The 19,865-nt window shown below is 44.4% G+C and overlaps 1 protein-coding gene across 1 annotated transcript in view; it reads right to left on the bottom strand.

The window, feature by feature from the left end:
- The window catches only part of LOC307122055 (receptor-type tyrosine-protein phosphatase eta-like), a 79,024-nt gene that overhangs the window by 14,447 nt on the left and 44,712 nt on the right, over window positions 1–19,865 (bottom strand). The window contains exons 12-15 of the mRNA XM_079809866.1: window positions 13,279–13,542; window positions 12,699–12,962; window positions 8,223–8,486; window positions 7,657–7,920 (exon numbers count right to left, since the gene is read on the bottom strand). Of these exons, the coding sequence (XP_079665992.1) occupies window positions 7,657–7,920; window positions 8,223–8,486; window positions 12,699–12,962; window positions 13,279–13,542 (1,056 nt within the window). The remainder of the gene's footprint in view (window positions 1–7,656; window positions 7,921–8,222; window positions 8,487–12,698; window positions 12,963–13,278; window positions 13,543–19,865) is intronic.

Raw genomic sequence — 19,865 nt, 5'->3', positions numbered from 1 at the left:
GCCTTGTGGCCTGCGGGACACATCAGTTTCAGGCAATTGCTAATCGCAGTGTCCGCTCTAGGGTTGTGGCCCTGTTGAGCTGCTCCCTTAGATGAGGCCCCCTGCTGGCCAGCCCCCTCTCCCGGGTAGGAGCGATCGAGGTCGCCTCCCCTGTGGAGTTTTCGGGAATCGACGCTGTGTTCCCGCCGTCTAGTACGCTTCGGGCCACATCGTTTCCCCGTGCACGCGTGCTGCACCAGCCGCCTCTAGCAAGACTTGCGGTGGTCCAGCAAACGCGTACGCACACCGAAAATCTTCCTCGATTTCGCCCTGCCGGTAAGCCGCTTCAGGGGGTCGGGGAGGAGGCTCGGTTGACACCCAAGACCGGCCTCGAGACGCTGGTTCCCTTAGCAGATTATCTCGGCGCATGGTTATGCCTCCGAATATATCAGCTTGGGGCCTGCGACTGTAGGAAGGGGCATACAGACTGCAGTCCGGTTACCTTCCCCTGAAGTTCAGTGGGGTGGTCTGGACGGCAGTGGTCCCTGGGCAGGTTCGGGTAATGGAACAGGAAGTTCACTCCCTGTTGGTAAGGAGGCCACAGAATGTGCTCCTCCGCCAGACAGGGAGTCCGGGTTCTACAGCCAGTACTTCATAGTTCCTAAGAGGGATGGCGAGTTGCATCCAACTTTAGACCGGAGGTACTTGAATCGTTCTCTGAGGAGATTCAGATTCAAGATGCTTAGCATTTCCTCCATTGTGATTCAGATCCAGTCTGAGGACTGGTCTGTCACGATGGGTCTGAAGAGGACGCATACTTCCCTGTATCCATCCTTCTGTGTCACAGGAAGTTCCTGAGGTTCGCTTTTTGGGGCAAAGCGTACCAATATCGGGTTCTTCCAGGCGGCCTGGTCTCTAAAATGAAGCTAGGCCACAGCATCACTGTGAAGCAGTTTAAGGTCTGCTGGGGCTCATTGCGGCTGCGTCCAACAGAATATCTCTTGGCCTGCTGCATGAGACCCTTACAGTGGTAGCTGGGAATCAAGGGGTTTTCCTTGAGGGGAAATCCATTCTGTATGATCAGGGTAACGCGCAGTGGCCTTCGTTCCCTAGTCATATGGAAGAAACCTTGGTTTCTGTCCCAAGGGCCAGTGTTGGGAGCGTCCTGTTGCCGGAAATCCGTTTCAACAGACGCCTCCCTCACTGGCTGGGGCGCGGTCATGGACGGCCGCTTTGCGAGGGGCCCATGGGAGGGCCGTCATTCCTCCTGGCACATAAATTGCCTGGAGATGATGGCGGTCTACAAAGCTCTCAGGAGCTTTCTCCCGCACCTCCGCGGCCAGCATGTCCTGGTACGGACAGACAATACGTCTGTCGTAGCGTACATCAACCGCCAGGGGGGACTGAGGTCGCGCTTTCTGTACAGGATAGCACGCCGAGTCCTCCTGTGGACCCAAGGGAAACTGTTGTCCATCAGGGCAATGTATGTCCCGGGGGTCCAAAATCAGGGAGCAGACATCCTGTCGAGGCAGGGGCTGAGGCCCGGGGAGTGGCGACTCCACCCAGAGGTGGTGGAGGCCATATGCAAGAGGTTCGGCCCAGTGGAAGTGGATCTGTTTGCGTCTCGAGAGACGTCCCACTGTCCACTGTGGTTTTCCCTCACGCATCCAGCTCCGCTGGGGCTGGATGCCATGGTGCAGACGTGGCCGAGGCTGCGTCTGTACGCATTTCCCCCGATTGCTCTGCTCCCGGGAGTCCTGGAAAGGGTCCGTCGACAGGGGGTCAGTCTACTTCTGGTAGCACCCCGTTGGCCGACTCGAGTTTGGTTCTCGGATATCATAGCTCTGCTAGCAGGTCAGCCGTGGGAGATTCCTCTGAGGAGGGATCTCCTATCTCAGGCGGCGGGTACGATATTTTACCCCCGCCCGGAGATTTGGAACCTGTGGGTCTGGCCCCTGAGGGGACCAGGTTCATAGAGGCTGGCCTATCGGCAGACGTGATAGAGACCTTACTCAGCTCCAGGGCTCCGTCTACGAGGAGACTGTACAGCTTCAAGTGGAATGTATTTTCCACTTGGTGCAGAGAACGTGAGGTGGACCCAGTTAACTGCCCAGTGGCTTCAGTGCTGGAGTTCCTCCAAGATCGTTTCTCTGCAGGGCTTACCCCGTCCACACTCAAGGTGTACGTGGCTGCCATTGCGGCTTTCCACACTCCTTTGGGTGATGGGCCTCTGGGTAGGCACCAGCTGGTTGTACAATTCCTCCGTGGGGCTCGGAGGATGAGGCCTGCGGCTCGGTCCAGAGTTCCAACCTGGGACCTGGCAGTGGTTCTCGAAGGATTGGCTGAGGCCCCCTTCGAACCATTGGAGTCGGCTGGACCAAAGGATCTGACCCTTAAGGTGGCTTTTCTCCTTGCCATTACCTCTCTCAGGAGAGTGGGAGATCTCCAGGCCTTGGCGGTAACGCCGACCTGCCTGGAGTTTGCCCCGGGAGGAGTAAAAGCCATCTTACACCCTAGGCCGGGCTACGTGCCTAAGGTGCCATCAAGGGTGGTCAGGTCATTGGTCCTGCAGGCATTTCATCCTCCGCCTCATGTGACGGCGGAAGAGGGGAGACTTCACCTACTCTGCCCGGTTAGGGCGCTCAGAGTTTATTTGGCGAAGTCTGCACAGTGGAGGAGATCACAACAACTGTTGGTGTGTTTTGGCTCACCTAAGAAGGGATTGCCTGCGTCTACTCAGACAATCAGTAATTGGATTGTCCAGGCGATTACCATGGCCTATCAGGTGCGCAGTTTGCCTTCACCTGTGGCCGTGAGGGCTCATTCCACCAGAGGCATGGCCTCTTCGGTGGCCCTTCTTTCTGGGGTCCCCTTGCAGGATATCTGCGAGGCGGCCGGGTGGGCTACCCCACACACTTTTATCAGGTTTTATAGCCTGGATCTCCCTACGACGCCTGGTGCTAGGGTGCTCCAGTCCTAGCTGTGCCCGGTTTCCGGCTTCACACTAGGGCAGGCGCTACCCTTCGGTGTGGCCTAGTGGGTACTCGTTCCCCAAAGCGTCGTCCCGATGCAGTGCGAGTTCCCTCGAAAGGGAACTGCTCGGGTTATGTATATAACCCTTGTTCCCTGAGAAGGGGAACGAGCACTGCATCCCGACGCCACACCTCGGCGCGCCTGGAGCGCATGCTTCAGAGCAATTACTACCGCCATTACGTTCCAGCTCCCCTTTTATACTTCCGGGTATGCCGTCACAATGACGTCATCACGCACGCCAATCGGATTGGCCTAGTTGGCATTCTGGTTTCAGATTCGCTGATGCTAAGGGAGCATCCCCAAAGCGTCGTCCCGATGCAGTGCTCGTTCCCCTTCTCAGGGAACAAGGGTTATATACATAACCCGAGCAGTTTTATGGTCATAAAATAGACTTTTACATTTTTTAATTGATTAATGATATATTTTTAATTAAGTTTGCTTTGTAACATTTAAAAAAAGAATCAAAGACAATCAAAGACAGTCTCTATTATAAAATATATGACATGCAAATAGGTTCACCTTAAAATCAGTTTTGGTTGTGTTTTTGATTCTGTCACATGTTCCTTTGTCTTAGTTTCCCGCCACTTGTCTGTTTCCTTGGTTACCCTCATTAATCTAGTTCTGTTCAGCTGTGTCTTGTTAATTATCTTGCTACACTGTGTGATATTTCCCCCCATCTAGCGGTGAAAAGGTATCCTCTCAATTCCGATTTCGTTTTAACTCCTACGGTGGCCGATTTAGTACAAGATTAACATGGCTTCCAGTTTGACCTCGTCCACATTCGACACGGTGCCATCGAGTGTTAAAACGCGAAAGGCGAAGCTTGAATTTACGGGTATGTCCCTCTTTGGCTAATGTACTTTCAAGATGGAGGGGCAACATGGCGACCCGCCATTCAAACCCCTCACCCGTATGTATTTCCAATGGCATATTATAAACTTACGAGAATACTTTATTACTTGAAAGAAGTAAATATACATTAATGAGCACATATATTTTTTAAATAACTAAGTGTTTTTAGCTAAGAATAAACGAAAAAGTTACACAGTGTAGCTTTAAGTTCCTCCCTGTTCATTCACTCCTTGTCTGGTCACAGTTATGCAAAGCATGTATGTGTTTATTACTTGTATTGTGAATACTTCCCCAGTAAAGTTCCTTTCAGTACATATTTACCTGTCCTTGCCTTCCTGCCTGACCAACCTGTGACACACATCATCTATTTTATGGAAGTTATATTAATATTCACAGTTATTCTAATATTTACTCTAATATCTAATATTTAATCAAATATTTACTTTACAAAAAGAAGGGAGTAAATGAATGGTACTGGACATAGGAAAAGTTTATACTTTAAACTACTAAAAAAAACATTGCTGTGTCAGAAATCAGTTAATTTAAACATGTACTATGTAGGAAAAACAACAGATATTTTATAATTCTACATACTGGTATATTGTGAGATGCAGAAAGTGTCTCCTTCTGTTGATCTATCCGCTGCCACAGCACTGATGCAGAATGTGTAATTGACTCCAGCAGTCAGATCAGTGATATTATAGGATGTGTCACTAGATTTTGTGTCATTTCTGTTTGTTTTATCATCAGTCCATTGAAGTTTAAAGAAAGATCTATTTCCAATTGGTTCATTCCATGTCAGACACACAGATGATGATGTGAGGTTGGTTACTGTGAGATTCCTGATCATATTTGGCACTGTGTGTGGGAGAGAAAAGTAAATGATAAATAACTTCTGTACAGCATTTTCAGATACACCAGCGCTCAGTGAGTCTGTGAGCATAAGATGTTGCTGTACAGTGTTTTGCTCAAAGCAAAGGGGTGAGACTTGATCCCCTTTGAAGGACATTAAGAAAACATGTAGAGGAAGTCGTAGAAGACCCTCAGTCAAAGGCCCTTTCTGTCCAAGAAAAAGAACTCTGGGCTTTTATCTCCACCCAAAAGCCCTGCTTGGCACAAACACCACTATCATTATCCCAGCTAAAGAAGACATTTCTCCTGATCCTCTGCTGGTTCTGTCCAGCATGATAGACTCCATGGTTCCACCCAGATTCATAACTCCTCATCGTCCTCTGGTTCCATCTTGTATTCAACCTCTCATGAGTCTTTATTCTTCTCTGGCAGTGCACGCCGGTCCTTCTGCTTTGCCAGCTCACCAAGAAACTTCCCATCTCACTGGCTTGCTCACAGTCTCTCGGCCTACCAGTCACTATGGTTCTGTTGTGTTGCCTCAGCCAAAGAGTTCTGATTCTCTGGCTCTGCTCCTGTCCCCTAATCCCAAGGCTCAACACTTTCTCTCCAATTCCTTGGCTCTACTGTTGTCCTCCATTCTTACAGCTTCACCCATCCTTTTTTTTTTTTTTACATACGTTCACAGACTCTCGGTTGTATTTCTGCTTCCTGTTGTACATTTTCTGTTTATCATGGTTATTTTTGTTACTAATCATTCGCACTTATTTCTAGCTTAGCTTCTATCTGTTTTGTATTCATAACCTTCGCCCTTCTCAGTTCTCAACTCTGTATGATTTAGTTTTTGAAATTGGAGGTTTTTCTGCTCTTCATGGATTCTATTTCCTATATTCCTGAGTTTTGGATTTCATTATTGAAGCCAGCAATTAGATCCACACCTCGACTACTCCCCTTCTGCTTCAATACCCCATTACAGATGGAGGTCACATTAATTGTCAAATCATTATTTAAATATTTACTTCACAACAGGAACTTTAGATGGTGATTTGTACGAAAAAAGAACGGAAAATGTGTACAGGGTGGACATGAGAACAGGGAACAGTTCGATATAATTTATGAATTAGTAGAATAATTGTTCTTATGTCATAAATCAATTCGTTTGAGCAAGTATGATGCAGCAAAAAATTATAATATTTTAAAATTCTACCTACCGGTATATCTTGAGATGCAAAAAGGTTCACTTCCTGTTAAGGTTTTTGCAGTAACAGCAGTGACACAAAATGTGTAACTGACTCCAGCAGTCAGATCAGTGATGAGATGGGAAGTGTTACTAGTTTGCATTGCATTTCCATTTCTTTTATCATCAGTCCATTTTACTTTAAAGAACAATCTACTTCCAATTGGTTCATTCCATGTCAGAAACACAGATGATGTTGTGATGTTAGACACTGTGAGATTTCTGATCACATCTGGCTCTGTGTGAGGGAGAGAGAGATCGTAAATGTTGATTTAAAAAAACATCACAGGACACAAGTAGAAATACATAAAGGACAAAATGTGAATTGGTTGGCTAAATTAAGACAAGGGGAAAGGCATTTTTCTGATATGTACTCTATAATGGGAGCTTTGGATGGAGATTTGTACTAAAATGAATGAAGACAGCAAATGAGTGGTGTTGATGGTGTTACTTCTAATGGATTTACAAACTACTAGAAGTCTATTGGTGGGTTAGAAGTAAATAATTTAAACAAAAATATATTCTATAAATCTACATACTGGTATATTGTGAGAAGCAGAAACCGTCTCCTTCTGTTGATCTATCCGCTGCCACAGCACTGATGCAGAATGTGTAATTGACTCCAGCAGTCAGATCAGTGATATTATAGGAAGTGTCACTAGTTTTTGTGTAATTTCTGTTTGTTTTATCATCAGTCCATTGAAGTTTAAAGAAAGATCTATTTCCAATTGGTTCATGCCATGTCAGAAACACAGATGATGTTGTGATGTTAGACACTGTGAGATTTCTGATCACATTTGGCTCTGCGTGAGGAGAAAAGAGCAATTCACAAATGTTGATTAAAAAAAACAGCAACAGACAAGCATAATATTAATTCATATAGGAGGAAATGTGAACTGGTCGGCAAAATTATTGAATAATTGACTGACAAGGGAGAAGGCATTATTCTGATATTTATTCTTTAACGGAATATTTAGAGATTTGCAAAAAAAAAAAAAAGGGAGCAAAAGAGTCTTGGTGAACATGGGAAGAGTTCTAGTGCTTTTACAATTTACTAGAAAAAAATATTGATGGTCAGTATGTACTATGTAGCAAGCAACAGATATTTTAAATTGTACACACTGGTATATTGTGAGATGCAGAAAGCGTTGCCTTCTGTTGATCTATCCGCTGCCACAGCACTGATGCAGAATTTGTAATTGACTCCAGCAGTCAGATCAGTGATGAGATGGGAAGTGTTACTAGTTTGCATTGCATTTCCATTTCTTTTATCATCAGTCCATTTTACTTTAAAGAATGATCTATTTCCAGTTGGTTCATTCCATGTCAGAAACACAGATGATGTTGTGATGTTAGATACTACGAGATTTCTGATCACATCTGGCTCTGTGTGAGGGAGAGAGAGATCGTAAATGTTGATTTAAAAAAAAGATCACACAGGACACGAGTAGAAATACATAAAGGACAAAACGTGAATTGGTTGGCCAAATTAAGACAAGGGGAAAAGCATTTTTCTGATATGTACTCTATAATGGGAGCTTTGGATGGAGATTTGTACTAAAAAGAATGAAGACAGCACATGAGTGGTGTTGATGGTGTTACTTCTAATGGATTTACAAATTACTAGAAGTGTATTGGTGGGTTAAAAGTAAATAATTTAAACAAACTGTGCAGGAAACAAAACAGATATTTTAAATTCTACATACTGGTATATTGTAAGATGCAGAAAGTTTCGCCTTCTGTTGATCTATCCGCTGCCACAGCACTGATGCAGAATGTGTAATTGACTCCAGCAGTCAGATCAGTGATATTATAGGAAATGTTAGGAATTACTGTTACATTTCCAATTGTTTTATCATCAGTCCAATGAAGTTTGAAGAAATATCTATATCCAACTGGTTTACTCCATGTCAGAAACACAGATGATGTTGTGATGTTAGACACTGTGAGATTTCTGATCACATCTGGCTCTGTGTGAGGAAGAGAGAGATTGTAAATGTTGATATAAAAAAACATCACACAGGACACAAGTAGAAATACATAAAGGACAAAATGTGAATTGGTTGGCCAAATTAAGACAAGGGGAAAGGCATTTTTCTGATATGTACTCTATAATGGGAGCTTTGGATGTAGATTTGTACTAAAAGAATGAAGACAGCAAATGAGTGGTGTTGATGGTGTTACTTCTAATGGATTTACAAATTACTAGAAGTCTATTGGTGGGTTAGAAGTAAATAATTTAAACAAAAATATATTCTATAAATCTACATACTGGTATATTGTGAGAAGCAGAAACCGTCTCCTTCTGTTGATCTATCCGCTGCCACAGCACTGATGCAGAATGTGTAATTGACTCCAGCAGTCAGATCAGTAATATTATAGGAAGTGTCACTACTTTTTGTGTAATTTCTGTTTGTTTTATCATCAGTCCATTGAAGTTTAAAGAAAGATCTATATCCAATTGGTTCATTCCATGTCAGAAACACAGATGATGTTGTGACGTTAGAAACTTTGAGATTTCTGATCACATTTGGCTCTGTGTGAGGGAGAGAGAGACACATCATAAATGGTGATATTAAAAAACATCACACAGGACACAAGGCATTTTTTCTGATATGTACTCTATAATGTGAGCTTTGGAATTATATTTGTACTAAAATGAATGAAGACAGCACATGAGTGGTACTGAACATGGGTATAGTTCCCTTTCGAGAGGTCTCTCATATTGCGCATGGGAAAAGCTCCTTTTCTCGAGAATATGAAGCAAAACTTTTATTCATATAAGTATCTATGCAAAACGCAGTGCCGCTGCACAGCAGAACAACAGAGCGAGCTACGCGCTGATTGGCTGTGCTGCGGCAACTGCAGGAACCTATGGCGAGGCGGCTGAGTGAGCGAGCCTATTAGGGTCGCCAGAAAAACCAGCCGAAAAGAGTCACTTGAATTAGCATACTGAGACTATAAAAGACAGCCGTAGGATTCAGATTTTATCTCCTTCAGCGATACCTTTGCTGACCTCTGGAATTAGCAACCGCTGTCGAAACGCAACCAGCGGAACTTCCCTGCAGCCCTGAGGACACCAGGACACATTCCCACCTGGTCTCCGCCTTTAGCCGCCTGCTGTTCCAGCTGCGCCATCCGGCGTTAAATATTTTTTATTCTGTTTGTCTATGTGTGTGTGTGTGTTGCTGCTGCAACGCCACTTCAAAAGAGCATACAAGGCTTTGTTCAAATGCCTTGTCCTTCTCAACCCCGAGGACTCGGCTCCAGTTTTGATGCGTGCTTTGCCCTCAGGAACTCTCTCTTCCTCTTCTCTCGCTCCCGCCGTGCTGAAGAAACGCCGCAGACAGACGGAGCTCTCCTCATTCTTCCTCTTCTCTCGTTCCCGCCACGCTGAAGAAGCGCCGTGGACAGAGAATGCTAAAGTAGACGAGTGAACTCAAGCCGGAGCTCTCCTCACTCTTCCTCTTCTCTCGTTCCCGCCGCGCTGAAGAAGTGCCGCGGACAGACGGAGCTCTCCTCACTCTGCCTCTTCTCTCGTTCCCGCCGTGCTGAAGAAGTGCCGCGGACAGACGGAGCTCTCCTCACTCTGCCTCTTCTCTCGTTCCCGCCGCGCTGAAGAAGTGCTGCGGACTGAGAATGCTAGAGTAGATGAGCGAACTCAAGCCGAAGCTCTCCTCTCTCTGTCTCTTCTATCGTTCCTGCCGCACTGAAGAAGTGAATGCTAGAGTAAGTTAGACGAGCGAACTCAGATGGATATGCCGAGAACGCGGCTTACGTCACAGCCTTTCTCACTGCAGCACGCTGCCAAGGGAGTTGTAAAATGGCTGCCTTGTTATGACAGTGTGTGCGTTCGCTGACTAGAGTGCGACTTACGTCATAGCACGTGTTCACTGTCTAGAGCATATCGGCATCGTAATATGGCTGCCAAGCCCTGCTCCTTTTTCACTATATCACTTCTCCCAGTCCCCTCTCTTCAGGTGGCTGGAGAGGTTCAACACTGTAGGCAATGTGTCCACTACACAGTGTGCACCCCTGCATAAGCACTGTTAATTCAGCGCCAAAAACTCATAAATCCCGCCGCGGCCGGATTACCACCATGGACTTCCTTATATTCTCCCAGTTCCCTTGGTTCAGGTGGCTGGAGATGTAAATATTGTAGTCAACTAGCCTGTGGTCAAACACGCTCGTCTGCACACTAACGCTGTTGCGCATTTACCCCTGTGTACTCAATCACTGGCTTGCGCCGTGAGTACTCTAAAAGCAAGTTTGCGCCCACTACACAGTGCGCGCCACTGCACATTATTTACAATGAATCACAAAGAGAGCTTTTTCTATGTAGGAAATGTGCCCACTTTACAGTCAGCACCCCTGCACCCAAGCACTTTTCACATAGTGCACTCGCCCCATGCGCGCCCACTGCAAAGCCTGCGCCGCCAAACATAAATACTATCCCCACAGTGTTACAAGCTCAGTGTTACAGCACAAAGCAACCGGGTTACCGGGTCCCTATTACGAAGTAGCCCACCCCTGAATCGAATTCAACCCCTGGCTTCACGAGCCCAGGCCTGCCAGGCCAGTCTTGGTATTTAAAATTGGGTGTTGAACATAATAAAACGAGGTTACTCGCTACAGTTCGCTTGCAAACCCCCCGCGTTTTCGTGCCGTGGTCGAGACCTCAGTGAGAAGCAGAGTGAGTCACGTGCTGCTAGCTCACTGTTAGAGAAGGGAGCGGTGGAATCCGTGCACCCGACTCTAAGCGAGTTAGGCTTTTACAGTCGCTACTTCCTCGTCCCGAAAAAGGATTGTGGCCTCAGGCCCATACCTTAGACATATGAACAAAGTGCTTATGATGCACTCATTCAAGATACTGACGGTGAAAAAACTGGCAAGCCAGTCTCTGGCCTGATGGGCAGAATCAGAGAAAAGGCTGCAGACGAGAGCGGTTATTCTATCGCTTGGAGCTTTCCTTCCGTACATAAAGGGTCACCACGTCTTGGTCCGAACGGACAACATGTCAGTGGTATCCTATACAAATCGCCAGGGCTGTCAGAAATCAGACGCTCTACACATGATGAAACATCTCCTTTTATGGGCAGAGCGCAACCTGAGTGCCAGGTATCCTGAATCAGGGTCCGGATATGTTATCCAGACGTGACATTCCCCCAGGGGAATGGTCCTTTCACCCGCAAACAATTCAGTTGACTTGGAGAACCTTCGGCAAAGCGAAAGTAGATATTTTTGCCTCGGAAGACAATGGTCACTGCCCAATATTTTTCTCCAAACGCAAGGATGCGCTGGCCCATGTCTGGCCCAGACACCCTCTGTATGTTTTTCATCCGATCGTGATGTTGCCACAGGCCATCAGAAAGATCAGGGAAACCGAATCCACAGTGCTATTAATAGCTCCGCTGTGGAAAAAACGAATATGGGTCTCCGAACTGACTCAGATGTCAGACACAGCCCCATGGCCGATTCCGCCGAGGAGGTCTCTAACTGGTGTACAGCACGAAACCTCGATGCACACTCGTGCGAGGTGGCAGAAGTGCTCGCCTTCCTTCAAGAGCTAATGGACGCGGGTCAATTTCTCCTCCATGGTCAAAGTATACGTTGCCGCCATAGCAGCTTATCATGCTCATGTCGCGGGACAATCACTGGGGAAGAGCGAGCTTATTGTACACTTTCTTAAAGGGGCAGGAGGCCGTCCACTTTTATCAGATTCTTTAAATTGGAGGCTCCTGCTTTACAGGCTGGGATTTTCTCCATTTGATAAGCTCTATCAACCATTCTATGGGCCTGAATTACTTCCTATCGTGTCCCATTCTTCATTACAAATTGTTTTCACAAACATGTGTTACATTATACCATAAGCCCCGACTAATTTATTAATTAATTTAGTTCTTGTATTTTGTGATTTAATTTGAAGCCTATACAATTGTTTTCCTTTGTATTGTTTATTTTCTTCCCTTTTTTGGTTGTTATAATTTTCCTCTTGCCACTCCATGGGCGGTATCGGTTCATATGCTCGTCGTGAACCTAACTAAATCTCTGCCTGATTCCTGTGGCCAGTGGGCCTTTTGTTGCAAGAATTTATTTTCATATAATTTGTCTTTGTTTAATGTGTTTAAGTGTGTTCTTATATTTTGTTTCTTTTTGTTTATTCAGGAGCTGAAGGCCCCCAGTGAGGGAAGCTAGCTGCTTTTGCCCTGTGGTGGTGGTGTTTCTCACAGAGTGTTTGCCATTTTGACCCCTGCGTCTTCCTCACTTAGTGTGTGTGCAGTGTGAGTGGTTGTGTGGAGCATGAGTGAGTGGTGTGTCGTAAGATGCTCACTGTCCAGCTAGCTGCCCACTGGTAAGCCTCTGCCTGAAGGTTCTTTTTGTTTTTCTTTTATTATTATTTTCTTTTTTTTTGGTCAACAGTTTTCTACATTTTATGTGAAATAAAATCATTTTTGTATTTATATTTACGTCTCTTGTCGTTCGTGGTGACGAACCTGTGTGCCCTATATTGGGTTTGAATTTCCCCGGTTATAGAATCAGGGTGGCGTAGTCGTGCATTAGTGTAAACGTTTTTTTTTGCTTCCTTCGCCATACTCTGGCGTAGTCATACTTCTGTTAAATTTGTGTCTGCCCATCGCAGCCCCGCCACACAAATTATTAGAAAATATCTATTTATGGGTCAGAAGTGAATTAGTTTAACTTGTTCTATTTACAGTAGCAAGAAACATATATTTTAAATTCTACATACTGGTATATTGTGAGATGCAGAAAGTTTCGCCTTCTGTTGATCTATCCGCTGCCACAGCACTGATGCAGAATGTGTAATTGACTCCAGCAGTCAGATCAGTGATATTATAGGAAGTGTCTCTAGTTTGTGTGTCATTTCTGTTTGTTTTATCATCAGTCCATTGAAGTTTAAAGAAAGATCTATTTCCAATTGGTTCATGCCATGTCAGAAACACAGATGATGTTGTGATGTTAGACACTGTGATATTTCTGATCACATTTGGCTCTGTGTGAGGAGAAAAGAGCAATTCACAAATGTTGATTAAAAAAAACAGCAACAGACAAGCATACTATTAATTAATATAGGAGGAAATGTGAACTGGTCTGCAAAATTATTGAATAATTGACTGACAAGGGAGAAGGCATTATTCTGATATTTATTCTTTAACGGAATATTTAGAGATTTGCACAAAAAAAAAGGGAGCAAAAGAGTCTTGGTGAACATGGGAATAGTTCTAGTACTTTTACAATTTACTAGAAAAAAATATTTATGGTCAGTATGTACTATGTAGCAAGCAACAGATATTTTAAATTGTACACACTGGTATATTGTGAGATGCAGAAAGCGTTGCCTTCTGTTGATCTATCCGCTGCCACAGCAGTGATGCAGAATTTGTAATTGACTCCAGCAGTCAGATCAGTGATGAGATGGGAAGTGTTACTAGTTTGCATTGCATTTCCATTTCTTTTATCATCAGTCCATTTTACTTCAAAGAATGATCTATTTCCAGTTGGTTCATTCCATGTCAGAAACACAGATGATGTTGTGATGTTAGACACTGTGAGATTTCTGATCACATCTGGCTCTGTGTGAGGGAGAGAGAGATCATAAATGTTGATATAAAAAAACATCACACAGGACACAAGTAGAAATACATAAAGGACAAAATGTGAATTGGTTGGCCAAATTAAGACAAGGGGAAAGGCATTTTTCTGATATGTACTCTATAATGGGAGCTTTGGATGGAGATTTGTACTAAAAAGAATGAAGACAGCAAATGAGTGGTGTTGATGGTGTTACTTCTAATGGATTTACAAATTACTAGAAGTCTATTGGTGGGTTAGAAGTAAATAATTTAAACAAAAATATATTCTATAAATCTACATACTGGTATATTGTGAGAAGCAGAAACCGTCTCCTTCTGTTGATCTATCCGCTGCCACAGCACTGATGCAGAATGTGTAATTGACTCCAGCAGTCAGATCAGTGATATTATAGGAAGTGTCACTAGTTTTTGTGTAATTTCTGTTTGTTTTATCATCAGTCCATTGAAGTTTAAAGAAAGATCTATATCCAATTGGTTCATTCCATGTCAGAAACACAGATGATGTTGTGACGTTAGAAACTTTGAGATTTGTGATCACATCTGGCTCTGTGTGAGGGAGAGAGAGACACATCATAAATGGTGATATTAAAAAACATCACACAGGACACAAGGCATTTTTTCTGATATGTACTCTATAATGTGAGCTTTGGAATTATATTTGTACTAAAATGAATGAAGACAGCACATGAGTGGTACTGAACATGGGTATAGTTCCCTTTCGAGAGGTCTCTCATATTGCGTATGGCAAAAGCTCCTTTTCTCGAGAATATGAAGCAAAACTTTTATTCATATAAGTATCTATGCAAAACGCAGTGCCGCTGCACAGCAGAACAACAGAGCGAGCTACGCGCTGATTGGCTGTGCTGCGGCAACTGCAGGAACCTATGGCGAGGCGGCTGAGTGAGCGAGCCTATTAGGGTCGCCAGAAAAACCAGCCGAAAAGAGTCACTTGAATTAGCATACTGAGACTATAAAAGACAGTGTTTCGCCGTAGGATTCAGATTTTATCTCCTTCAGCGATACCTTTTCTGACCTCCGGAATTAGCAACCGCTGTCGAAACGCAACCAGCGGAACTTCCCTGCAGCCCTGAGGACACCAGGACACATTCCCACCTGGTCTCCGCCTTTAGCCGCCTGCTGTTCCAGCTGCGCCATCCGGCGTTAAATATTTTTTATTCTGTTTGTCTATGTGTGTGTGTGTGTTGCTGCTGCAACGCCACTTCAAAAGAGCATACAAGGCTTTGTTCAAATGCCTTGTCCTTCTCAACCCTGAGGACTCGGCTCCAATTTTGATGCGTGCTTTGCCCTCAGGAACTCTCTCTTCCTCTTCTCTCGCTCCCGCCGTGCTGAAGAAACGCCGCAGACAGACGGAGCTCTCCTCATTCTTCCTCTTCTCTCGTTCCCGCCACGCTGAAGAAGCGCCGTGGACAGAGAATGCTAAAGTAGACGAGTGAACTCAAGCCGAAGCTCTCCTCACTCTTCCTCTTCTCTCGTTCCCGCCGCGCTGAAGAAGTGCCGCGGACAGACGGAGCTCTCCTCACTCTGCCTCTTCTCTCGTTCCCGCAGCGCTGAAGAATTGCCGCGGACAGACGGAGCTCTCCTCACTCTGCCTCTTCTCTCGTTCCCGCCGCGCTGAAGAAGTGCCGCGGACTGAGAATGCTAGAGTAGATGAGCGAACTCAAGCCGAAGCTCTCCTCACTCTGCCTCTTCTATCGTTCCTGCCGCACTGAAGAAGTGAATGCTAGAGTAAGTTAGACGAGCGAACTCAGATGGATATGCCGAGAACGCGGCTTACGTCACAGCCGTTCTCACTGCAGCACGCTGCCAAGGGAGTTGTAAAATGGCTGCCTTGTTATGACAGCGCGTGCGTTCGCTGACTAGAGTGCGACTTACGTCATAGCACGTGTTCACTGTCTAGAGCATATCGGCATCGTAATATGGCTGCCAAGCCCTGCGCCTTTTTCACTCTATCACTATGGACAGAAAGAGACCTGAAATCCTGCTCTTCGTTGTCTTTTGATCAGAAAGATTCAACAGTGCTGCAAAATGAATCTGCTGATACGTCTGAGGTTCTGTCCACTCCTGAGAAAACAAATGTTGATCTCTCTGCTGTTGATGACTGTTCTCTAACTTCTTTGTTACAGATCTCTCGAGAGGATTTAATTAGAGCTCAACAGAGCGATGACACTCTTGGACCTTTATTTTCTGCAGCTGGGTCTAAGAAGTGTTCTGGTCCTCTGTCCTCTTCGTACTTTCTTGATGATGGTCTGCTTTGTCGGACAGTGGTCCTGCATAAAGATGTTTCTCTGGAACCTAAAACTCAGATTGTGCTTCCTTTTACAGTGAGAGACTCTGTGTTGCATTTGGCTCATCAAGGACTTGCTGGTCATACCGGAGTTCGTAAAACGTATGATCGAGTTTTGCGACAGTTCTATTGGCCTAAGGTAAAACGAGATGTGGCAAAACATATTCGATCTTGTCATACATGCCAGATCACCGGTAAGCCAAATCAAAAAGTACCTGTTGCTCCATTGCAGCCTATTTCTGTCGTCTCCACACCTTTCGAGCATTTGATAGTTGACTGTGTTGGTCCTTTGCCCCGTTCTAAGACTGGTCACCAATACCTTTTAACCGTCATGTGCCAGACTACTCGTTATCCTTCTGCTTATCCGCTAAGGTCCATCACTACTAAATCTGTCTTGAAGGCCCTCACTAATTTCATGTCGACCTTTGGGATTCCCAAAGTTATTCAGTCCGATCAGGGTTCGAACTTCATGTCAAAACAGTTCTCAAAAGCCCTGCGTCAACTTCGAGTAAACCACAATATTTCCAGTGCCTATCATCCGCAGAGTCAAGGAGTTCTTGAGAGGTTTCACCAAACTCTGAAGTCCCTTTTGAGGTCATATTGTGTGGAACTCGATGCGGATTGGGAAGAAGGTCTGCCATGGATGTTATTAGCGATACGTGAGGTAATCCAAGAAAGTCTTGGGTTTAGCCCAAATGAATTAGTGTTCGGACATGTAGTGCGAGGACCTACGGCTGTGTTAGCTGATGAGTGGCGAACGTCTAAACCTTCTGAAAATATTTCAGATTATGTGAGTGGATTCCGGCGTAGATTGTATGAGGCACGAGCTCTCGCTAAAAAGAAGTTGAGTAAATCTCAAATAAAAATGCAACAACATTTTGACAGAAAAGCTAAGCTGAGGGAGTTTCAGGTGGGTGATCAAGTATTGGCTTTGCTGCCTCTACCTGCCAACCCATTTCAGGCTAAATTTACAGGCCCCTACAGTGTAGCTAAACGTCTTTCCGATAATAACTATCTGTTGAATACTCCTGACCGGAGAAAAAAAGTACAAGTTTGTCACAGTAACCTGTTGAAATTGTATATAGCTCCTGTTCGTTCCGTTACTGTTAATGTGGTAAACTCTTGTGACTCTTTTTCAGAATCGTCTCCTCTCTTTCACAGCACGAGTGGGGATTCTTTAGAGAATGCTGATGAGGATGAGAGTTTCCTTTCTCGAGAAAAGGTCGACGGGCGACTTAAAAACTCTGAGATTCTTCTTAACCTGTCCTCTCATCTTTCTTATTTGACTGAGAAAGAGAGAAGTGATGTCACTGAGTTGGTGATGTCATTTCCCTCTCTTTTCCTTGACGTTCCCGGTCGCACTTCTGTCATCGAACATGATATCGATGTAGGAACCTCATGTCCATTTAAACAGAACGCCTATCGAGTCAATCCTTTCAAAAGAAATTTGCTGAAACAAGAGGTGAACTATCTGCTTGCTCATAATCTGGCTGAATCTAGTTTCAGTTCATGGAGTTCCCCTTGTGTTTTAGTAAATAAACCTGATGGCTCATATCGATTCTGCACAGATTATCGAAAACTTAACTCCGTGACAAAGCCGGACTGTTTCCCTTTACCTCGAATTGATGACTGCGTCGATCATGTTGGCTCTGCCCGATACGTCAGCAAATTCGACCTCTTAAAGGGGTATTGGCAGGTGCCTTTGACCAGTCTCAGGAAAAGATAACGTTATCGCTGACACACTTTCTAGAGCGTAACATTTCTGCGTTGCCTGTTCCTTTTTCTTTGCATCTCTAGGGCCCAGAGGTGTTGAAGATTGAAAAGACGACGTTTCTCTGGATCCCCAGAACTTTTCTTTGTATTTGTTCTTGGAAGTGTTTTAACTGTCTTTTCTTTGTTGTTTAGATTCGTGGTCGAATCTTTTTTGAGGAGGGAGGTGTTACGACCCTGCGTTCCACTTGTTCGCCTGCTGGGGGCGCTATGTTAATGAGAGCGCAGGAGAGTGTACACACCTGTTCCCTATTTTCCACCTAATGAAGGAGAGGATAAAGCCTTGGCCTTCACCATTCTACTTTGCTTCGTCCAGGGGATTGACACCCTCTGGAGAAGTCATTTTTGGAGATACCTTTTGTTTACAACCCATACCCACCTTTTCTCTTCCCCATTTGGATTATGATTTTTCCCCTTTGATTTTGAACCCTAGACTTTGTTATATTAATTTATCTGAATATTGAAGAGTAATAAAAACTTGCAAGTCATTCAGTGTACTTGTATCCTTTATGTACGGTCGAAAACGAGCTGGCCATAACATAAATTGGGTTTTTAAATTTGGGTTCCAATTTATGTCACGGCCAGCTCGTTCTCGACCGTTACATAAAGAGGATCACACATGCAAAATGAATAGTTTGACTTACAAGATTATTTATTAAGCACAAATAGTGATCCATTACAGAAATATAACAAAGTCTAGGGATTTTAACAATACAGGGGAAAAATAATAATCCAATTGGTGAGGAATGTTGAGAAATGATAACTAAAACAGACAACAACAAAGTGGAGCAAAATGACTTCTCTGGAGATGTTCCCCCAGAGGAAGTAGTGATGAGCAGGTGGATACAGCTTTTATACCCTCCGCCCATAAATTAATCAATTAAGTATGATTGTCTGCAGCCAATCACACCCTCAGAACACAATAGGAGACAGGGTCGTAACACCTCCCTCCTCAAAAAGATTCTGCAAAGAATCCAAAAAGAAAAATTAATGTCAATCAACTCATGAGAACAAGGACAATCATCAAGGTAGTAATCGATCATGAAGCATCTACCACTCCACTCCATCTTCCAACACTTCTGGGCCCTAGAAATGCAAAAAGAGAGAGACGAGAGAAACATGCAACAGAAATCATGACGTTACACTCTAGAAAGTGACTCCATCGCATCAGACTTATTTACGTCAGTTTTAAAGCTGACTGAACTGAATGTCCCACGATGGGTTAACACAAATTCATCAGCCATGAGAGCAGCTTCAGAAAGTTTATTCACCTTGTGTTCAGTGAGATATGTAGCTACAGCATGAGGAACACAGTGCTTAAACTCCTCCAAAAGCATCAATTCTCTTAACTGCTCTTTAGTTGTGACTTTCATAGAATTACACCATCGATCAAACAAATTTTCCTTTTCTCTTGCAAATTCAATATAAGTACATTCGTCAGTTTTACTAAAATTTCTAAATTTTTGGCGATACGCCTCAGGCACGAGTTCATATGCGTGTAACACAGCAGATTTCACCACATCATAATCACCACTCTGTTCTAGGGTGAGAGCAGAATACACTTCCTGTGCTTTACCTGTGAAAACACACTGCAACAGCAAAGTCCAAAACTGTTTCGGCCATTTTAAGGATAGAGCAACACGTTCAAAGTGATAAAAATATTTCTCTATTTCCTTTTCATAAAATGGCGGAACTAATCTCACATTCCGGTGAACGTCAAACACAGGTGATTCAACCGGCCGCGGTACAACAAGAGGCACGTCAACTCGCGCAGCGTCTGCCTCTTTAACTGACAACTCTAACTCCAACTTCCTTAACTGAAACGCTCGATCATCCCGTTCTCTCTCCAACTCAAGTTCCAGTTTTCGCACAACGAATTCTCGCTCTACCGCTCTCTCTTTCATAGCGCGATCCTCACGCTCAGCGCGGATCTTCGCAGAGTCTAAATATAGCTGTTTCTCTTGCAGGGACAAATCGAGAAATTTTGATTCACTTTCAATGTCAACCTCACAAGGAGAAAACACAAAAGACTCACTAGGAGCAATAAACTCAGGGTTTACCTCCAAAACTCCCCTCTCTACGAGTGATCGCCTCAACGTAGACACAAGTGTTTCCTTCAGTCGCTTATCATGAGTAGTGAGATCGATACTGAAGCGTTCAGCAATTTGTAACAACTGCTCCTTTGTACACTTCTCAAATAAAGTTTCTGAGGGACAAGCAAAGAAAT

Source organism: Gobio gobio (genome assembly GCF_949357685.1).
Source record: "Gobio gobio genome assembly, chromosome: 25".
Taxonomy (NCBI): Eukaryota; Metazoa; Chordata; class Actinopteri; order Cypriniformes; family Gobionidae; genus Gobio; species Gobio gobio.
The sequence above is the reverse complement of the archived record's forward strand: the minus strand, read 5'-3'. Positions and strand labels throughout refer to the sequence as shown.